This window comes from Urocampus carinirostris, chromosome 2 (assembly GCF_059441175.1).
Source record: "Urocampus carinirostris isolate Australia breed hairy pipefish chromosome 2, RoL_Ucar_1.0, whole genome shotgun sequence".
NCBI lineage: Eukaryota > Metazoa > Chordata > Actinopteri > Syngnathiformes > Syngnathidae > Urocampus > Urocampus carinirostris.
The window spans coordinates 19,892,534-19,913,681 of NC_142350.1; the positions used below are offsets into that span (position 1 = coordinate 19,892,534).

A 21,148-nucleotide genomic window follows, 5' to 3' on the forward strand; every position below is an offset into this window, starting at 1 on the left:
GCTTTGCCTTTGCATATCTTCTTCCCACGTGATTCCCGGAGCTGGTTTTAGTTTGTCATTGTCCTATGAAGCGTTAGCGCCCCCTATGCGTCACACCCAGGAGGACAGGTGCATGCTACACCTAAACAAGACACTATGATATAATAATAATAATAATAATAATTTCCTTGTATTGTCATTCTGTGTAACAATGTACACAGAACGAAATGTCGATTGCACCTGACCCGTTGTAGCGAGCCGATGCAGCCGCAGCCAACAGAGGGCGCCGCCGACCACTTTTTAAGTCTTAGGAATGACTCGGCCGGGGCGCGAACCACCGACCTCCCATGTGTATAAGTGTAAGAATTATGGACCATTTATAGACATTTACTATGGGCCATGCAAAAAAAATTATAACGAATAATTATTATTGTGGGTCCTGAATTAAGACCAGTTAAGAACCAGTGATTTTACAAAAATGCTTGTTTGTATAGGAAATCTTGTATTTTTGCTTTTTGTATAAATATATATTGTTATTTGTTTTTACCACTAGGTGGCGCTAATTAATACATTAACCCCAAGGGTTGTAGGGGCACCATTTTCTGTGGTGTGTCTTGGGCATGTACAGCTTGCCTGTGCCCATTCCTCTCCAGGCTGGTCTTTCTGGTAGGAGTTTGCTCCACATCATGAAACGCTTAGTACCGGTTTCAATGGTTACCAGTAGCAGGAGAAGCCTCCCGATCCGACTCGGATAGAACACTTTCATCATCTGGTTGCCGTTGTTTTTTGGTGTAAATCATTCCATTCTTACTGATACTAGATCCTGAATCAATTGTGAAAGAAAGATGTTCTGAAATTTTGAGTATTACACTGTACAATTCGCATTGTATCACTACTTTGCCTTTAAACACAAAAAAACAGTTACAATATTATATGCATTGTGTACGATTTGTATGTGGATTGAATAAAAATAAGCAACACAAAAGGTTGATTTCGTGAAACAAAAACAAAAAATAAATAGAACATGGGTGTATGTAGCCAAAGCGCGACTGCTAATACATATCACACGTCGTGTAACATTTGGCGGCCGGCGATTTGACACGCAGCCAATCTAAAGATGTTGTGACAACACGCAGTGTTGGACTACTCTTCTCCCAAAGTGGCCCGACAGAGTGGCAAAAGACTTCTGTGCTAACTAAAACTTCTTGCACGTGACACAGCTAAGAACCAGGATTCAAATCAACACCCTCTCTATCTGCTAAAAAAAAACTTCAGGACCAAATTAGAATGGCTGGGCATCTTCCTAAAAAACTATTTTTGGGTGGAATTTCCCTTTTTGGCAGGGCATTTCACCACTCGAGTGATCGACCTGATTACTTGTTAAAGCTTGTGATCCTGGTAAAACTTGTTCTCGCCTGAGATCGTAGAATGTCTTTGTGGGGATTTTGCCTAGTCAGCTTTAATTGGCATTTTTCACATTTAGAGTAACCTACCTGACTACCTGTAAAGGTGGTGTTGATATTCAATGTTCTTCTAGTCTAGAGGATTAGAATGTCTTTCTGGAAAAAGTAATGCTGAGTCAACAAATCAAAAGTGTTAAAAGAGCTTGTGTTGTATTTCTCGCGTCTAGGGTAACTACCTGACGACCTGTGAAAGATGCTGTTCAATTCTCCATTCTTTTCGTTGGAGAGACAAACAAACACTTATATAGATATTATATATTATATATTGTATATTATATATATAAAAACTATATATATATATATATATATATATATATATATATATATATGGATATTGTATTTCATCTCATCTCATTAGCTGCACCGCTTATCCTCAGTAGGGTCGCGGGTGGATATTGTGTATATATATATATATATATATATATATATCCATCCATTATCTGCATCCTCAGTAATGTCGCGGGGGGTGCTGGAGCCCATCCCAGCTGTCTTTGGGCAGTGGGCAGTGGACACCCTGAACTGGTTGCCAGCCAGTTAAAGGGCACACAGGGACAGACAAGGCACTCGCTCATTTACACCTGGGGACAATTTGGAACGGCCAATTTACCTAACATGCATGTCATTGGAAAGTGGGAGGAAACCGTAGTGCCCGCAGGACACCCACGCAAGCACCGGGAGAACATGCAAACTCCGCACAGGAGGATCCGATTCCATGACCTCAGAAGTGTGCCTCAGACGCGCTAACCACCGCGCCGCCGTGCTGCCCTCCTTTCAGTATCATGAACAGTAATTTCTAAAGTGATTTTGGTGATCTTTTTGGTGCCCTCCCAGCAAGCGTCTGGTTGTGGTGGTCCCCAACGAAAGTTCCTACCCGGCTGTGAGGCGAGCGTACACCAGTGAGGATGAAGCTTGGCGTTCCTACCTGGAGAATCCGCTGACGGCCGCCACAAAGGCTATGATGAGCATTAATGGCGACGAGGACAGCGCCAACGCCCTAGGTCTGCTCTATGACTACTACAAGGTAAAAATCAAAACATTACTACTACATTCAAACTATGATACAAAAATACCATTACAGAAATATTACATCAGAATTACTACCAAAAAAATCAACCATAGTAATAATAAAACGTGTTCAAGAAATAATTCAAAGATACTAGTATGGAAATACTTCTACAGAAATACTACAAAAAACACCTTAGGTACTGCCACAGAAAAATATTCACGGAAATACTCCCAAAGTACAACTAGAGTAATACTACAAAAATACTGGTTACGCCCCCACAAAGCATTCTTTTCTTCACATTAGCATGCAAAGGGCCATTACTGAGTTTGCCTTATTTGTAATCAAAGGTGAAACTAATCTACTCAGTTGGCTTTCCTTTGGGTATTCTATGTAGGAAAGCCAAATTGTCTTGGCTGTGGTACTCCTAGTGTTAAAATCTATTCAAATCATTATCGTTCCGACTGACTGACAAATTACAATTTTTGGGACCATATTACCCAGTCCTAGGTCAGCTCTTCTTAGTTATGTGGTTGTATTCCAGGTACCTAAAGAAAAAAGACTAATGACATCTCCAAAAGTTACGGAAATAACAGAAGAGCAGGAGAAAAGGTTGGTAAACACACCGAATGACAAAACAAATAGCCCCGTTTTGTTTCTGGTATCACGGCTTTATGTTCCTGCAGGTTGCCAAGCAACCCCGAGGCCGAGACCTTGGACAACCGCATCCAGGTTCTGAAATCCGTCCCCGTCAACCTGTCCCTCAACACAGAGCACCCGGGCATCCATGAAACGGGCGGTAATCCTTCTGTAGCCCTCGTGAAGGCAGAGTCCTATGCACCCGTGTACATGACGCCCGGTGCCGGGCTCCATTACCGTATGGATGGAGAGGAAGCATCCCGGGTGGTCTACGAGCAAAGCCCCTATGAGGTATCCACCGTCAACCACAATTCCTATTCAAAAGAGGACCAGGAGAGCCCACCTGACAGTCCTTTTGAGGAAGACAGGGACACGGTGAGGCATGATTCAGTCAACTCAGGGTTCGAACGGGCCTTTGGAATCTTAAATGTTGAGCTTTCAGAGATTGAAAAATGCTTGAATTTTGGGAGAAGTGCTTGTAATTGCTTGAAATTGTTGCCATTTTCTCAACACGCCAACTTAAAAATGATGCAGACACTGCTCTTCGGTGGATTCGCTTTGCCATTGCATTCTTTATTCCCTCGTGATTAACAGCAGTTGTCATTAGTTTGTTTGGCTTTGTTCTATGAAGCGTTATTGCTCCCCCTACGCGCCACACCCAGGAGGACAGGTGCACAAGACACTATGACATGTGTATAAGTGCAAGGAGTATATATCAATTATAGACATTTATTATGAAAGAATAAGCTATTGTTTACCAGTTTTCAATTGTAATGGGAAGAACTAACAAGCATTTGTTTTGATAGGTGCACAGAGGATTTATTCTTTTAATGGTACTGGAGAAATTTAAAATAATGTCTTTGGAATCCTTAAAAGGTGCTTGAATTTGGCCATGAGAAAGAAAAGATGTGCAAACCCTGTGTTCATTTTCAAGAATTTTTTGGGCTTTCTTTCTTGATAGACTTCCCTGCCTACAATAGATCTACAAATAAAAACACAGAACACAGAATTGCAGTTGAATGAATGGTCTTTGTTGTCATCACACAATAGTACAACGAAATTGGAGGGCAAGAAAGCGGCTGGTTAGCTGCACGCTAGTGTTGGGGATCCTCAATTTGAGCTGGGTCTCCGTGATGGTTAAAAGACAACTGTCCAGAATGGAGCAGTTTCCAATGAGGTTGAAATCCTATGTCATTTGTTTAATAGGTAATCGTTCTTCTGTTGGTGAGATACAGGCTCAGTAGAGGTTAGGGTTAGGAGACTTGTTAGCTTAGCCATAGCAGTAAGCTGGACCTGGAGCCTTACTATTGCCTTCTCACCCGTCATCACCTCAGTTGCTTCCCAAACGCGATAATAATCCACGGAGCACCTGCTGGTCATCACCATTTCTTTGCTCCCTTCTGACTTTTCTTACTGTCCGATTTGAATGAAACTTTATTTCAAACATGAGAAAACCAAAATAAAACAACGTGAACGTAACATGTTTGAAAAGGAACAGGAAGAAGCATATGCTTATTTGATCCTACCCTACTTCCTTAATAATTGTGTCTTATAGCTAAATATCCTGCGTATTTAGATATAACAAACACCTCAAGAATATACATATTTACATACGTTTTGTGGATGTACAATCACTCCGTCATCATCATCATCATTATCATTGCTGTCTCCATCCATTCTCAGCGTACTATATAAAAAGAGTATCTATTATAATAATAATAATAATTCTCATCGGTGGTAATGGTGATAACTGACTGCTTTGGGGTGTGTGTTTAATTATTGAATTTCTTTTCAATGTAACGAGCCGCAAAAAGCTATTTGTAACTCAGGATTTCCAGTTTGTTTTGGGTTTGTGGGACACTTTGACTTGCACGCCCGCTCGCCCGCCCCAGCTGCTTGACTGACAGCATACATCAGCCTATCACAGTCGAGCACACAGACAGTCACGCCTGCCCAACATACAAAGCCTTCCCGCCCGACCCCTATCATGTCATTTGCTGTGTGCGGTGTTCTGCAGAACACAATGCATGATACATTGATATCAATGACAATAAAGACAATTCAATTCAAAATCCACAAGGCAGTAAACCAGCGATAAACGAAGCGGGAAGTAGCAAGGGTTCTATCCTTTTGTATGATTGTGGGGAAAAAATACAACACGTTCTCTGCTTGCTTAGAAAGAAAAAAATCTGTTTAGTAATACCTCTAAATAACTTTTGTTTTTTCTTGGCAGAAGTACCACACGCCTTCCTCTCTGGCGTCAGATGATTTCTTGTTCCACCAGGACCGAACGTAAGTCCCCCAGTGCAAAAATGGGGGCCTAACCCTCCTCCTTTAATCATAATGTCTTACATAAAATCCTGTGATGTGGCAGGGAGAGCTTCCAGTACACGTTGGATGCCACCCGATCGCTCCGCCAGAAGCAAGGCGAGGGCCCGATGACCTACCTGAACAAGGGCCAGTTCTATGCCGTCACCCTAAACGAACTCAGTGCCAACAAGCGCCTACGACATCCCATCAGCAAAGTACGGGTGAGGGCTCCCGTTTTTTTTTCTCTTACAATGACAAATGTAACACATTTGAATGAAAAAATATCAGAGAAAAACCTTATCAAAATAAACAGGCAAGGTTTTTGGTTTTATGGGTACCCATACCGCTGCAGATGTAAATTTCCGTAATACTGTATTTTCCAGACTACAGGTCTTTTCAAAATATGTCACACCATGCATAGTTAAGAAGGAATACACGTACAAGTCGCATTTTTGGGGTACATTTGTTTAATAAAATCCAACACCAAAAAGATACATGACATCTTAAAAGGCAATTTAAAATAAAAGTAAAACAGAGATCACGATATACTAATGTTACAGGTACGTGCATATCTTAGACATGTCAGGAGGACCAGAACAGAGCAGGAGACCCCACAGCGTTCGTTACAATTCTTTATTTGGGAAAGCGTACAGGGTTAGCAGGAGACGCGATGACCGTCGGACGTCAGCAGCAAAGCCGTGAAGACACATAGCCAATCGTAGCGTGGGACGGAAGCAGGTCGAGTTTACCGGGACTGGAGAGAAGATCGTAGCGTGGGACGGAAGCAGGTCGGATCGGAGGCAGGCAGAATCAGGTAAACAGGTCAAGAAGGCACAGGTAAATCAGGAGAGTCAAACGGGGTACAAAAGTAATCCTCAGACGAAGAGGTCTCGGCGTAGCGTGCTTAAAAAGGGAACATAAACCAATCAGGAAGCGCACCAGATGATAACCCCAGGTGGCTCCACTTAGGTAATCATGACAAGACAAGCCTGTCATCTTGACATATTAAGAGATATTTAGACAAAGCCAGCATTAGGAACCTTCTTTCCAAATTATCAGCTTCACTCCAAATCACTGAATCCAATGTCATCGTCATCCTCTGTGAGAATTTTACCGGTAAACAACTCCCGGTTGAGGTAAACGATGCGCCGGCTTCCTCTTTCCGCTTTTAGGTCGTAGTCAAGGTAGAAATGATCAACACAGGCCTAAAGCAAAATAACATTTGAAGTGATATACAGGACCGGTAATAAAACTGTAAAACTCAATGATATAATAATGTGGTAATAATTTTACATAAAGTCGCACCGGAGTGTAAGTCACACCCAAGGCCACACTATGAGAAAAACTGCGACTCATGGTCCAGAAAATACGGTCGCAAAAATAGCAACGTTTGGTTGTTGCAACGTTTTCTCAGGTCAGCCAATCAGGAGATGGAAAAAGGCAGACATCATCATGGGCCTGCATGGGTGCAAGAATTTGAAATCTAAATAGTTCAACCAATTTTGAATGGTTCAGCACTACAACTTCATTGACAGATTGCATTCGTATAGCAACATATAAAGGTTGCAGTCTGATTGGACCAAAAAGCAAATATCCTTAAAGCCCCAGTATGTTATATTTGACCACTAGATGGCACTGTTGTCTGATGCGAAATAAAACGAGCGCCACGGGCAAGCAGCAAGATGTCAGACAAACATGGCAGCACCTTAGGTTGGGATTCCACTATGTAAATTAAATAAAAAATGCTCGACCTATGATTTTTGTATTAAAATGAACTTTGATATGAAGCAGGGTTCCCGCGGATCCTTGAAAAGTCTTAAAAGGCATTGATTTCATGATTTTAAAAATAAGGCCTTAATTGAATCCAAATTTTGAAAGTCTTAAAAATGTGAACACAATCATAAGAAAGTGTACATTTAATGAAAGGGGCTGTCTGACCATGATCTTTCGCCATCGCTAAAAGCTGTGCCAGCTAACATGTACGAGGCACGATGTATTGTTTGTTTCAATTGTGGTTTTTTTTGTCGACTTGGTCTTAAATTTGATTTCAAAAGGCATGAAAAAAAAGTACAATGAAATTGGAGGGTTTCTCCTTTCAGTGCAAGAAAGCCGCTGGCTAGCTGCACGCTAGCATTGGGGATCTTCAATTTGAGCCGGGTCTCCGTGATGGTTAAAAGACAACTGTCCCGAATGTAGCCTTTTTCAATGGAGTTTCCAGTATCCCTGCCTTAGTCAGCTTATTCTTAATGCGTGTGCAAGTACGTGCATTTCTTTTTCATCTTTTTTGGGCTTTGGGTTGGCGTTTGGACTCCACGAGAAGCAGGCTTTTTCTTACTTTGACCATTTTCACGGTACACTAACAAATAGAAACAAAAGACCCGCAGGGACAAGCATGACATCACTCTCTAGCACTCCCCCGACCCCCTTTTCGAGAACGTAATGTGCTTCACCCCGAACAGCTCTAAAAAGAGTAAGATAAAAGCAGAAAGGCGCAGCGAAAAATAAACCATAAGGGCTCTTTGAACTTAGTTGGGAATTGTTAACACAAACGTAATAAAGCAAATATTGAACTTTAAAAATGTTAAGGGGTAGATGTGAATGACAAAGGATAGTTGAGAACGACTGATATAGATGCATATGATGCGGAGGGGGTAAACCAGTGTATGTTGTCAGGGCTCTCTGCTGGTGAAGGGTTGCATGGCACAGAAACTCGCCGCCTGTTGTGCTGTGGGCCTAATGTTTGGTGTCAGTTTGGGAAGAGCAAACTGTAATTAATGTTTGGTTAAGTGTTGAGTGTGTTCTTGACTCTAGCCATCTCTCACCAGGGGGATATGGCTTCAGTAGATAGATAACTTGGTGGATCGATAGAGCGATAGTTGGATGGATCGATGGATCCATAGATGGATAGATACATGGATCTATAGATAGATAGATGGATGGATCTATAGATAGGTAGATGGATGGATGGATTGATGCATCTATATATATATATATATATATATATATATATATATATATATATATATATATATATATATATATATATATACATATAGATAGATAGTAGGACACCTTAAACAACACACCCCACCTTTAATCATATACCAGAAACAATAAAGCCGAAGTTAAGACCATGAAATACAATTGTAAGATGTTCCGTCTCCACTGCTTTTTAAGTTGTCAAACAATCTTTTGTCCTATCCCACCAGAGCGTAATAATGGTCGTCTTCAGTGAGGACAAAAACAGAGACGAGCAACTAAAATACTGGAAGTACTGGCACTCCCGGCAACATACTGCCAAGCAGAGAGTCCTGGACATTGGTGAGTCGTGTTTGATTTATCTTTGATTCCATTGCTGGAATGCACTCAGACCGTAAAAAAAGGGCCACACTCAGAGCAAACAAGCCCCCACCCTGCTCAATCCTTGCCGGCCTTCAGGCTAAACAGACATCATGACACACACACAAACACACCTAAAGAATAGGGAATTGTTGCTAGTGCAACTTCAATCCAACTTGATGATGTGTATGTGAGAGAGAATTGTTTGTGAGTTTGACAAGCTCGGGCCTGCAAACCTTGCAAAAGGTTTCAGGTATTTGACACATACTCTCACATACATGCACACTCAGCTTGTCAAGACAGGGCGCGGAATGTCAAGACGAATTGTCCGTTAAAAACAATTACCATAACGTATTTATTTAAAGGTAAATGCACATTTATTTTATCTGAAAAAGAACTCAAAAGGTTGGGTGTGCGGGATACACAAGGTGTAACGTGGTATATCCCCATATTTGTGCAATGTTCGATCAGTCGAAATAAGCCGTTCACCATGTATTGATTGTGGGCATCTATCATGGGCCTTGCAAAAAATTACTGTAGTAAAATGTAACGGAAAGAACTTCCTGCAACTGAAAATGTAAGTTAAATATTACTGTCATTTTACCCAAAATCTATATAGAGAGAGATTTGTCTCAATAATATTTACACACATTTTGTTCAGATCCACAAATATATTTGCAATTTACTCAAGATTTAAAAATCATGTCTTGATAAATGCACACGCATCCCAATATCCTGTCTTGAAAATGTAAATTTAAAAACATTTGAATTAAGATGAACAAACCCTACTGAGTTTTTTTTATAATGATCGCCCAACTGGAATTCCAAAGAAAGCTTAGCTTCGATTGTTGTCAAGCATGCAGCCTGTCTTTTGGCTAAATCACAGGTGACCCTGCACCATTTTCCTGTTGCTGCTTGCAACCCGAAACCAGCACCAGAGCTGATTTGAATTGCCAGGGAGGAGGGTGTGTTTGTGAGGGTGCGTTTGTGCAGGTGAGATGTACAGGTGCCTCGGGGCCACGTCACAGAATACATGAGCTCGTTTCAAAAGGGGGGTGCGTGTTTGGGATACTTGTTTCCTGTGTCCATTGTGCACCTGTTGCAAAGAGAAGACTTACGTGAATGTTGATTCCACCACAAAATAACCACAGTCCTATCGTCCGTTTTATATCAACCCCCCTAGTGCAGTGTTTTACAACCTTTTTTGAGCCAAGGCAAACTATTTACAAACCCTAACCCATCAAGCATCTGGAGGCACACCGTCAAAAATATTTAAAAATTCTTTCCCGGCACCATTTTCATGTTTTTAAAGGGTACTGCCACCTACTGATATGGATGAATGTTGCAGTTTTTTTGGATGATCGGTGGAATAAAGTAAAAACACTGAACAATGGCATGCTTTTTTGCAAAGATAACATTACCTACAGTCCACTCAATAAGGTCTCACGACACATTAGTGTGCCCCGGCATACTGGTTAAAAAACTCTGCTCTAGTGGGAATGGAGAAATCCATTTTAAATATCTAAGTGTAATTTCTCAGTTGCTTCTTTCACACGGACAACCTGCAAAACTGCCACATTAGAGACAAGACCAACAACCCACCATTTATGATCCTTTGTACTTTACTCATTTCACACATTCACCCGGCCAAGGCAAGAAACGACAAACATGACTTGCTTTCTCCATCATTAAGAAACGGGACATCAATAACTGAATTTGAGCAAAAATCAAAAGCCTCATTTTAGTTTTCTTCTCCTCCCACACAGAACCCAGCAAAAATACAATTTCACTGTTGGAAATTTGCCACAATTTGCCTTTCACACAGAACCCAGGAAAGCAGAACTTTGCTGCCAGTTCCAAAAAACACAACATAAAGCAGTTTCCCTAACTTGTGCTTTCAAACAGAACTCAGCAATAGAAATCTGCCACATGGAGACCTGACAGGCAGTTTGCCTTTCACACAGAACCTAGGAAAGCAGAATTTTGCAGCCAGTTCCAAAAACCACTACATAAAGCAGTTTTCCTAACTAGTGCTTTCAAACAGAACCCTGCAATAGAAATCTGCCACAATGAGACCTAATGGGCAGTTTGCCTGTCACACAGAATAGCAGAATTTTGCGGACAGTTCCATAAAAACACAGTGTGACGATGTTTTCCGACAGTTTGCTCTTAAACATTACTCAGAAATAGTTTTGTGTTTTATGGGCCCTTTGAAGGAAGTATTGGCACCTGAAATTAATAGAATTCCGAGAGTCACCCCTGTTTGCTGTCTGAGCATCAAAAGGTCTCTTGAGTGCCAATTGTCCCCTTTTGGCGGCCTTTTTGAAGCTAAGATTGTGTTTGTCCTGGCCAGATAAGACTTTATCTTCCCAAATGTAAGCGTGCGCCGTTGGATTGCTTATCAGGAACAAACAATAGCTACCTGCTCGTGACTTTTAATGACTCTTCTGTGTGCGTGAGTTTTTTTTTCTTTTTTTTTAATGTTGATTGTCCCTTCAGCTGACTACAAGGAGAGCTTCAACACCATCGGCAACATTGAAGAAATCGCCTACAATGCAATTTCCTTTACTTGGGATGTCAACGAAGAGGCCAAGGTAAGAAAAAAAATGATTTTAACTGTGTCTGAAACTCATGACAAAAAGTTACCGGACACCAGGGCAGACAACTCTGAAAAGTTGCCTGCCCCATTTTTCACAACTTGAAACACAAAAAGACAACTAATCGCAAAAAAAGAAAAAAAAAATATTGCAAAGTATTAAGGATGATAATCAGAATATATAACAGAACAACACTTTAAAATTGAGTTTATTATAAATCTACTTATAACATTCATTGCATGTATATGACATCGCTGTTTTCCATCCGCCATCAGTATGTACCTGTATTGACTTATCTACATTCATGCAATGTTTGGGTTGCCTCGTCTGCTACAAGCCATGTGAAGTCCTCTTTCCACGATGCTTTTAATGTACGTTTACGTTTTGTAGTGTCATAAATTTTGTTAGCTTCTTTTGAATATTTCTTCTGGGGCTGAGGTTTTGGCTTGATTCCTGGTAAGGATATGTCAGAGTGTGCAGTTTCCTCATGCGTGAGAAGATAAGCAGGACATTGTGGTTCATCCTTTAAGCATATTTTTTCCTTAAAAGCAATTAAACAACAACACGGCTCCATTCAATACAACATGGCGATCAACAATTAGCAAAATGAAAAATGGTGCGTGCGTAATGACGTCACACAATGGAAAACGTCTTACCGCAATACCACGAGTAAGAGCGCTATTAAATTGACAAATCTTTACAATTCCTAACCACTTATCGATTTTTCTTGTGTTCTCTGTGCGTCTACTTTGGAAAATGATATGCGAATGCACGACCTTATAAGGCTCGGAAAAGTCCCGAAGCACGAAGTTATTCGATGCAGGCTTCCGATCGGCTGCCGAGTAAGCAAATTGCCAAAGGAACCAAAATTCCGAAATTTCCAAACGAACCCAAATTCTGAAATTTCCAAAACAAAGAAAGATTTCGAAATCTGAATATGTTTTATTAAAAAAAGAAAAAAAAGAAAGAAAGATTATTGTTGTTTTTTTTCCTTGAAAAAGTTGTCGGCCATCCTGACAGAGACATTGTACCCCCGATGTCAAAGATGCACGCCCCAGGCGTCCAGGCAGACGTTATTTTAGACACTGATTTTAAGTAACCAAAAAAGACTAGATGGCAGTGACGTGCAGTGAGGTTTATGTCTGGTGAGAAACAGATTTAAAAAAAAAAAGAGCCAACATCTTTTTCATTATTTGATTGGCAGAGCAATGTATGAACTGAAGCATAATGTGAAATGTGAATTTCCCTTAGGGGATGAATAAAGTATCTATCTATCTATCTATCTATCTATCTATCTAAAAACTGTTTATTGTCTTACCTTAACTTAGAAACTAAGTCTATGTGCTGGTTCTTTTGAGTAAAAGCATCAATAGACCAGCAATCCTCAGGGTTCGTATGGGTGCTTGAAATCCTTGAAAATATTTGAATTTCAAGGTTGTGTTTTCAAGGATTAAAAAGGGCTTGAATTTCGTGTGAAGTGCTTCTTAATGCTTGCAATTGTCTACTTGAAAATGAAACCGACACTGCTCTCGGTAGGCTTCGCTTTGCAATTCTTTTTACCTCGTGAAATGGCAGCTGTCATTAGTCTGTAAGGCATTGTCCTATGAGGCCTCATAGCCCCCTATGGTTCGCGCCCAACAAGACAGGTGCATAACTACACCTAAACAGGACACTATGAAATGTGTATTCGTGCAAATATTATGTATCGATTATGGATATTTATTATGAGTCATGCAAAAAACGAAGGTTGTGTTTTCCAGTGGTAAATTGTAACAGGAAAAACTTACTGTAAATGAAAATGTAAGCTACATATTACTGTAATTCTTACCCAAAACCTATTTGGGGAGAGATTTGTCTCAAAAATATTTACAAACGTATTGTTTGGATCCACAAAAACTATCTGCAATCCTGCAAAATACACGATCCACATCGAATTTCTTCTTCTAATCGAACTGGAGAAATTGGAAAATTTGCTTTGAATGTCCTTAAAATGTGCTTGAATTTTGACCATGATGAAGGCAGATAAACCCTGAATCCTCCATTATGAAAAAAAAATCAATGTGACAAGAAAAATATTACTGGACTTGACTTGTTTCTAGCTTGCTTATACTATCACTAATGATTTGGTTTCTGACTAAGGTGAGTGCCAAATCAGAATCCTCTGCCTCACTATCGCCCTCTGGCATGAAGCAAGAGAATTGTGTGCCTCACCCTGCATATGCTCAGCACAGTACTGTTACATACTTACTGTATTAATAATATTCACAATATAATGTGAACATTCAGCAATTTTGAAAAAGAAAATAAAAAAAAAAAAGAGAAATTAAATGAGAAAAACTTTAACACTGAACTAATAAAACCATTTCGTGTACCTTTAACTTTATATTTCCATGATGACAGGTAAAGCACAGCCTGACCTGCCTCACCTGACTGTACATAACTGAGGAATAATCTGCAATTGCTCGATTATTGATTAAAATTAATAAATTCATGGCAACGCCCCAAGGTTGAAATCTGATTGGATAGAGGTGGTACAGCCAAAAACAAATACTTCACAAATTCCGTTATTGACATTTCAACCACTTGAAAACCGGTCAGGTATATTTACCCTTGCTCCAGGCATGTTTGGGGAAATTAAAAAGTTTTTTCAGTTTGATAGTTGAAAGAATAAGCAAAAAGTGCCAAAATGATGCAAGAATTAACGTACTGATAGTACAAAAATGATGATGCAAACTAAATGTGACAAATTTACAAGGTATAAACACTTAAGCTCTACAGCGCTTCACAGTAATCAGCATAGTTGGCCATTAAACATCGTTGTTCATCATATATTACTCTCACATTTTAGATAGAAGTCCTGAAAAAGGAACTCTGTAATTCACTCCTCTAGAGAACTTTATTTAATTTTTTTATAAGCATTAAATAAAAGGTTATCTGTAAAGCTAACATGGCTATTTTAGCTCGTGATCCACCTACCTAAATTGGCAGACACTCAGCTATCAGTTAATTAAATAGACAATGAAACAATTTAAACATATACAATTGAATACCTTTTTTAATTAATTTAATAAACCTTTTCATCACTAACAATATCCCTAATATGGTTAATCTATGTCTTGTTGATGTATTTATTTATTTATAAATGTTATTTTAAAATTGCGTGTGTCTGTATGGTTGGCATTCCGGGTTCTTGGGTGGAGAAAAAGGAGTGGATTTTAATTTCTCATTGTACATTGAATGCTTTGAGAATTTTGAGTGCAAATCCGTTTCCAGAAAAGTGCTATACAAATAAATTGATTTTTTTTTTTATTTTTTGTAATAACAATTGACTTGTAGCTAAAGAGGCAAAGCTTACTGAGTGAATCTTTGATATCTCTTTCATATGGACCCTACTGAAGAAAAGATAAGGTCCGGCAAGTATTGATGGTCCTTATTGAATGGTTTAATTGTGACATTTGAAACTTTTACATGAGCAGCTCACAATAGCAGGAGGAAGAACCGACTTCCTGTTTATTACAGTAGCACAAAATGAATGGGGCAAAACTACAGATTGACTACAGAATAGTCATTGTGTCTACGTCCTTAAAATTTAAACTGACAACAATCACATACAGTCACGTTCATTTGTTTTGCCCTCTTTTACTTTTTCATTCCAATGGTGGACAAAGAGTTAAGGCTTAAAGAAATCCAAGATGACTCCTCTGGGCCGATATTGACTTTTGCTATGCGTACATACACTAACATACGTACATGCATTTTCTCTTGAATGTGCACTATTCGTTAACCCTTTATAGAATGCAATATAATATACAATTGTATTCCGCGTAGTATGAAGTTATTATCGTGCACACTCATATTTCCTGCTTTAATGTGTTCTAAAAATGACTTGTGGACCACAAAGCAGAAGTACAACATGGCCAAGAAACAAGTTCAGACCAGTGAACAGCTGTACTCCAATGCCAACAGTGCGGTACTGATCATGGTACCATTTGAGGAGAGGTTTCAACCAAAGTCAGTGTGAGAGCAGACTGCATTCTCTCTCCAACGTTATTCAACATCTTCCTGGAAAGGATCATGACCAAAGCCCTGGACCAACGTGAAAGTATAGTCAGTATTGTGGGACACAACATCACCAACCTCCGTTTTGCTGATGATATTGTCGGAATGAAAAGAGAAGAACAGGACTCGGAGATCTGGTGAAACAAAGCATTAACCCTGTATTGGATTGAAATTAGCACAGAAAAAAACAAAAGTAACAACCAACAACCACAACATATCACCACAAACATCACCATCAACCACTAAGAGCTTGAAATTGTCACAAAGTCTTTATATCTTAGAGCTGCCATATTAGAATATGGGTTGGAACCAGAAATCATGGACAATATACTCCAAACCGTAGCTGCAATTGCCAGACTTAAACCTATCTGGAGATACAAGAATGTTCCAGTAAAATCAAAGTTCAGACTCACTGGTTACTTCCATCTTCCTCTACACTTGCGAGACATGAACACTCACAGTTAAGCTAGAAAGGGAACTCCAGACCATGGAGATGCGATGCTACAGGAAACTTCTACTCATCAGCTACATAGCCCATGTGACATATGAGTGAGCAACACCATCAGAAGGAACATTGGATCCTACAATGAACAGTTGTTAACTGTTGGCAGACGAAAACCTTAGTGGTATGGTCACATCACAAGATCATCAGCACTGGTCAAGATCATTCTCTAGGGAAAAGTCCAAGGGGGTAAGAGGAAATAAAGACAGTAAAAGAACTGGGCTGAAAAATTGAGGAATGGATTGGTGCCAACTATTCAACGACTCAAACTCGGCCAGGAACTGTCAGAAGTTGACAAAGCTGTCCAGACTTGCGTCCTCAGTGGCGCCCCAACGACCCAGGCGATTAAGGGATCCGTTAACCGTGAAGAAGTACTTATTGTGTATTGTGTCAGATTTTGCATATAAAAAAAATTGTCATTCGGTTTTCAGGTAGACACAGTATACTTAGCTTTATGCATGTGCTGTCCGTCAGATCTTCATCACGGTGAACTGCCTGAGTACGGACTTCTCGTCGCAGAAAGGCGTCAAAGGTTTGCCTCTTATGATCCAGATCGACACGTACAGCTACAACAATCGCAGCAACAAGCCTTTGCACAGAGCCTACTCGCAGATCAAGGTCTTCTGTGACAAGGTCAGGCATGACACCCTCTTTCCTGCCTTCATCTTGAATTGCTTTGCAAGAAATTAATACATATAAGAGAAGATGAAATTAAAATTGTTCTCTATAAATGCTTTGTGTAATGTTGGCGGATAGTTTGGATTATTGTTATTATAATTTTATACTTTCTTCAGTATTTGCAATTCCACGCTGCCAAAAGTCCATTTAAATAAGGAGAGCATATAATAAAACTAGTTCAAAAAAATAGCCAGCCAAAAAATGAGCATAAGATGCAGCGTGGTATTGATTTTGCACTTGTTTGTGCATTTTTGTGCCATTGTCTATCCTGGTAGAAGTTCTCCCCCTTGTGGTTATATGTATTTACGCCTTATTCTGTCTTCAACTACTTTTTATTTAATTTCATTCTTTTTTTCAGGGAGCGGAACGTAAGATCAGGGATGAAGAGAGAAAATTATTCCGCAAGAAATCCAAAGGTACTGAGATTAACAGTGCATTTTATAATCACAACACTACCGTTTTATGCATTAGACCAGTGGTCAGCTACCACCAGGCCGCGTATCGGGACCGGGCCAGGATCCTTTTGGAACTGGGAAACACAAAAGAGATAAAACGTGCCTTACTTTTTGCTTGTACTTTATATGACTCACATGTTTTACCCACAAAAGAGCTCAAAGTTTGTGTGCCCGTTATACACGAGGTTTCCTGATAGTATATTACTGTATTTGAGCAATAATTGATCAGTTGAAAAATGTCGCTGACCACATTTGTAAAAATATTGGATGCAACAATCAAACCTGGATCACAGCAGTAAGAGGATGTAGATAACATTAGAAAAAGCATTAGATTTTATATCAACATCACACTATTTGAATATGTAAGGTCATGATTAAAATTATTTATTGACAACCTTGAACACAATACCAAACAAAAATGTACAATGTATTTATTTAATGTCCTTCAAAGTCAGATTTATCGTCAGATACACCAGATTTGATTTTTTGCGTTTATATCTTTTAGGACGACTTTCTATTTTCTTGTTTCTATAACATTCGTCGATGGTACAGTGAGTAAAGAGTGTTTGATTATGAGATCAAATCGAATGCCTTTTCCCATGTCATCCTCATAACTAGTGTTTTAGTGATTACACAACGGATTTAGGTTAATTATTCTTATCGTTATCACAGAAAGGACATGGCCTGATCCTGACAGCGCAGGGGATGGGATAGCTTAAGATCAGTCGCATGGCTCAACATGTGTACAGGCTGTTGTGATTGTACCGGCTTCTGAATTCTAGTCAGTATTGTACATTGAGTTTTGTTTTAAAAACGTTTTTGTCACACTCCAGCGTATATGTTAATGCCAAATTAATTAATATTGACTCCGGAGGGCAAAAATATTGTCAGACCTTAGACCAGTCAGACCTTAAACCGGTCAGACCTTAGACTGGTCTGTGTACAGAAATGGTTGGGGACCACTGCGCTCCTTTCTGATGGATCGTTCCAGGCCTTAGTGAGTGGCAAGCTCGCCAAATGCTCAGAGTGGGGTGTCTCAAGGTTTGGTGATCAGCCCCTTGCACTTCCTGGTGTTCGTGAATGAGTTGCCAGATGTCAAGACTGTCGCTCCAAGAAGCGACTTTGATGACTGTTGTCGATGCCACCACCAAGTCTGGAGATGGTCAAACCTTTGAGATTCACGTCTCATTGTTGACAAATGCAGTCAGCTTCCCGACAACCAGTCCTCTAGACTTCGAGCCTGATAACCTGCTCCTAACAGAGACGAACCGAGCAAAAGACCTGGGCATCCTTGTTGACTCGTCCTTTGAGCCTACAGCGCAGTGCATCCATGCGACGAAAAAGGCTTGTAGTATACTTTTTCTGATTGACCGGTCATTTGACACAGAGTCAGTCCACATCTTTATACCCCTATATGTGTCTCAGGTGAGACCCATCCTTGAATACAGGGTCTAGACATTTTGTGCCCACCTGGTGAAGGACATCCAACACCTTGAACGGGTTCAGAGACTGATGACTAAAATAGTCTAAGGGCTCAAACTCCCGTCACTAGAGAGCAGGAGCGCTTGAGCGAATCCTGGCCTACAATATCATCAACGGCAACATTGATTTCCTGCGAGAGCTGTTCTTCCCACCTGAACCGAGATTTACCGGCCACTCCCAGATGATGCAGCTGCCACGGATCTGGCTAAACTGGCAAAAGGTGTCCTTTGCTGTTTGTGTTACTGAGCTCTGGAACGGCCCGCCTCAAAAGCTCGTCAACAAGCCAAACACCAAGCAATTCAAGGAGGCGCTGGACAAATATTCCTCCAGTTGATAAAAAAAACACTTCACCCTACCCCCATCCATACCTCTTCCTTTGCTTTTTTCATCTCACAAACTAAATATAACTTAAGCTAATTGTGCTTATCTTATTGCCAATAAATTTGATTGATAGACTACTACCTATTTTGATATATACATATATATATATATATATATATATATATATATATATATATATATATAAAGAAAATATATATTATTTTCTCAAATGTAAATAAAAACTAAAATCTTGACTAAAAACTCACCAACGATCACATTCAATTTCCGTTTTGGTAAAAAATTCCGGTTTCAAACAAACACATTATTTTCTTTGTTGTTTTTTTTAGATATTTTTTTAGATGGATTGATATGGACATTTTTGTATGCGTGTGTTTTTTACTATCTGTGAATATTCTTAATCCAGTATTTCCATGAAACTAAGGTAAAGACAGCAGCAGCGCTGCAATAACGGTACCAAAGAAGTCGGACACAACGTATTTCAAGACTATGACCGACCTGGAAGCGCAACCTGTCCTGTTTATCCCCGATGTCCACTTTGGAAACCTGCAGAGGGCCGGACAGGTGTGATACCTGTAAAAAATGTTTAGAAAACAATCTTAAAAGGTATTCCCAAACATATTTTCTGTCTATTTGGGCACAGAAAGGTTAGTCTTCCTCCCCACAATTGTGCAAATAGGTTTCACGCGTCTGGGGACTTAATAACTTTAGTATCAAAATTAACCCATCTGGGATGTTTGCTGTAGAGCTGTGACGTCATTGAAGGAACACTTTCAAAATGGTGAAACATATTAACACAACATGTGAGGCCATCTCCAAAACAGACATTGATTAGAGGTAACAGCAATTGCATACCGTTCATTTCTGCTTGGAGGTAGGCGATTGTGGCCTTTTGTTTGTGTTTTTCGCCACGTGTGTCACGGTTGGTAGAATTTTGTTTAGCTAGCTCCCAGTTAGGCTGCCGAGGGCTCTCCAGTTTTGTTTGCACCTGAGGCGTTTGTTGGTTGCTCACTGCGTGTTTTTTGGTCGGCTAGCCTGGCATTAGCGCTGGTTTTGCCGTGTCCCTTGTTTTATTACCGTCTGGTTACGCGTCTATTGCCGTAGCCGTTGTACTTGGTTCCTAGTTAGCTTGGATGCTCACTGCGTGTTTTTTGGGTCGGCCAGCCTTGTGTTTTCCCGCCACTGATCGGTCCCGGTTAGCCCCCTTTTGGTAGCTCTCCATGTGTTTTTTTTTTCAAAAAAATTTACCAGCAAGCCCTTTTTTGGCTGCTTACCGTTTGTTGTACCATTACCTGTCAAGACCAGAACAGGAAGAGGACCCAGATGCATAACGTTTACTCACAAGTTTATTGAGATATAGAGGAAAAACAAACGTCAGCGATCTGGTGCTCGCTGGACGAGGGAAGCAAGCCGCTCACGGGATCGGAGCGTGTTCGGAATGCGGAAGTGGATCTCCCGGAGCGGGAGATCGTAGCGTAGTCAAACGCAGAGGGTCGCTGACAGACTGACAAAGGGCGAGTGAGAGCACTGAGCTTAAATAGGAGGGGGAACCAATTAGGTCACCAGCAGCTGGCGCCAAACGAGTGGGCACAGGTGAGTGCAATGAGTAATCATGACATTACTGCATGCATCTGTGAAACAAAAGCCGAAACATTCCCCACAGAAACTACTAAAACTTGGCTCAAAACACTTGTAACCTCTTCGACTAATAAACACGTAATGCTTGCGAGGGTGTTGGTGTTCCTTTGATGATGTCACAGCTCAGCTAGACAAAGACACAACATGCTGTCTTCAAAATGCACGATCTCTGAATTTTTCTTTAATGTACGGATTTTATGAGAATTTATGCTACATGTACCATTTCCTCACATTTTGCATTTTCAAGAATTTGGGATTACCTTCAAAGACAAGAAATCAAAAAAGGAAAAAGGAATAAATTCTAATGTTTCAAATGATGCTTTCAGGTGTTCACCTTCAACACAGACGAAATAGAGCGAGAAGGGTGAGCCCGTCCGAAAAGCAGGCATCATTTACATGAGCTCAAAGAGATATGCAAATGAGATGCGCCACACAGAAAACGCGTATGCAAAGGAAACAAAAGAAATAAAGGTTATTCACTAAACGTCTTCGGCAGAAGCGTACTGGTGAAAAGGATGTTCCGGCCGGCCGAGGAAGACTTGTGTCCGTCACCGCAGAAACAGATCAAGGAGGAAGTGCACAAAAGAGGTAACAAAGCACATGTGTTAAGTTAGAACTTTAGTAGAAACTCAAAATGAGGACAGAAGACATCAATGGATTTTAAT

At 40.2% G+C, this 21,148-nt stretch overlaps 1 protein-coding gene across 3 annotated transcripts in view; it reads left to right on the forward strand.

The window, feature by feature from the left end:
* grhl2b (grainyhead-like transcription factor 2b) overlaps positions 1-21,148 on the forward strand; it is a 40,521-nt gene that overhangs the window by 16,619 nt on the left and 2,754 nt on the right. For 2 of the 3 annotated variants that reach the window (XM_088329307.1, XM_088329304.1), the window contains 12 exons: positions 2,274-2,463; positions 2,990-3,057; positions 3,132-3,459; positions 5,318-5,376; positions 5,459-5,615; positions 8,604-8,715; positions 11,233-11,327; positions 16,366-16,524; positions 16,928-16,985; positions 19,270-19,409; positions 20,810-20,847; positions 20,980-21,071. In XM_088329307.1, coding sequence (XP_088185433.1) covers positions 2,398-2,463; positions 2,990-3,057; positions 3,132-3,459; positions 5,318-5,376; positions 5,459-5,615; positions 8,604-8,715; positions 11,233-11,327; positions 16,366-16,524; positions 16,928-16,985; positions 19,270-19,409; positions 20,810-20,847; positions 20,980-21,071 — 1,372 coding nt within the window. In that variant the 5' untranslated portion in view covers positions 2,274-2,397. The remainder of the gene's footprint in view (positions 1-2,273; positions 2,464-2,989; positions 3,058-3,131; positions 3,460-5,317; positions 5,377-5,458; positions 5,616-8,603; positions 8,716-11,232; positions 11,328-16,365; positions 16,525-16,927; positions 16,986-19,269; positions 19,410-20,809; positions 20,848-20,979; positions 21,072-21,148) is intronic. The other variant, XM_088329306.1, reaches the window with a different exon arrangement.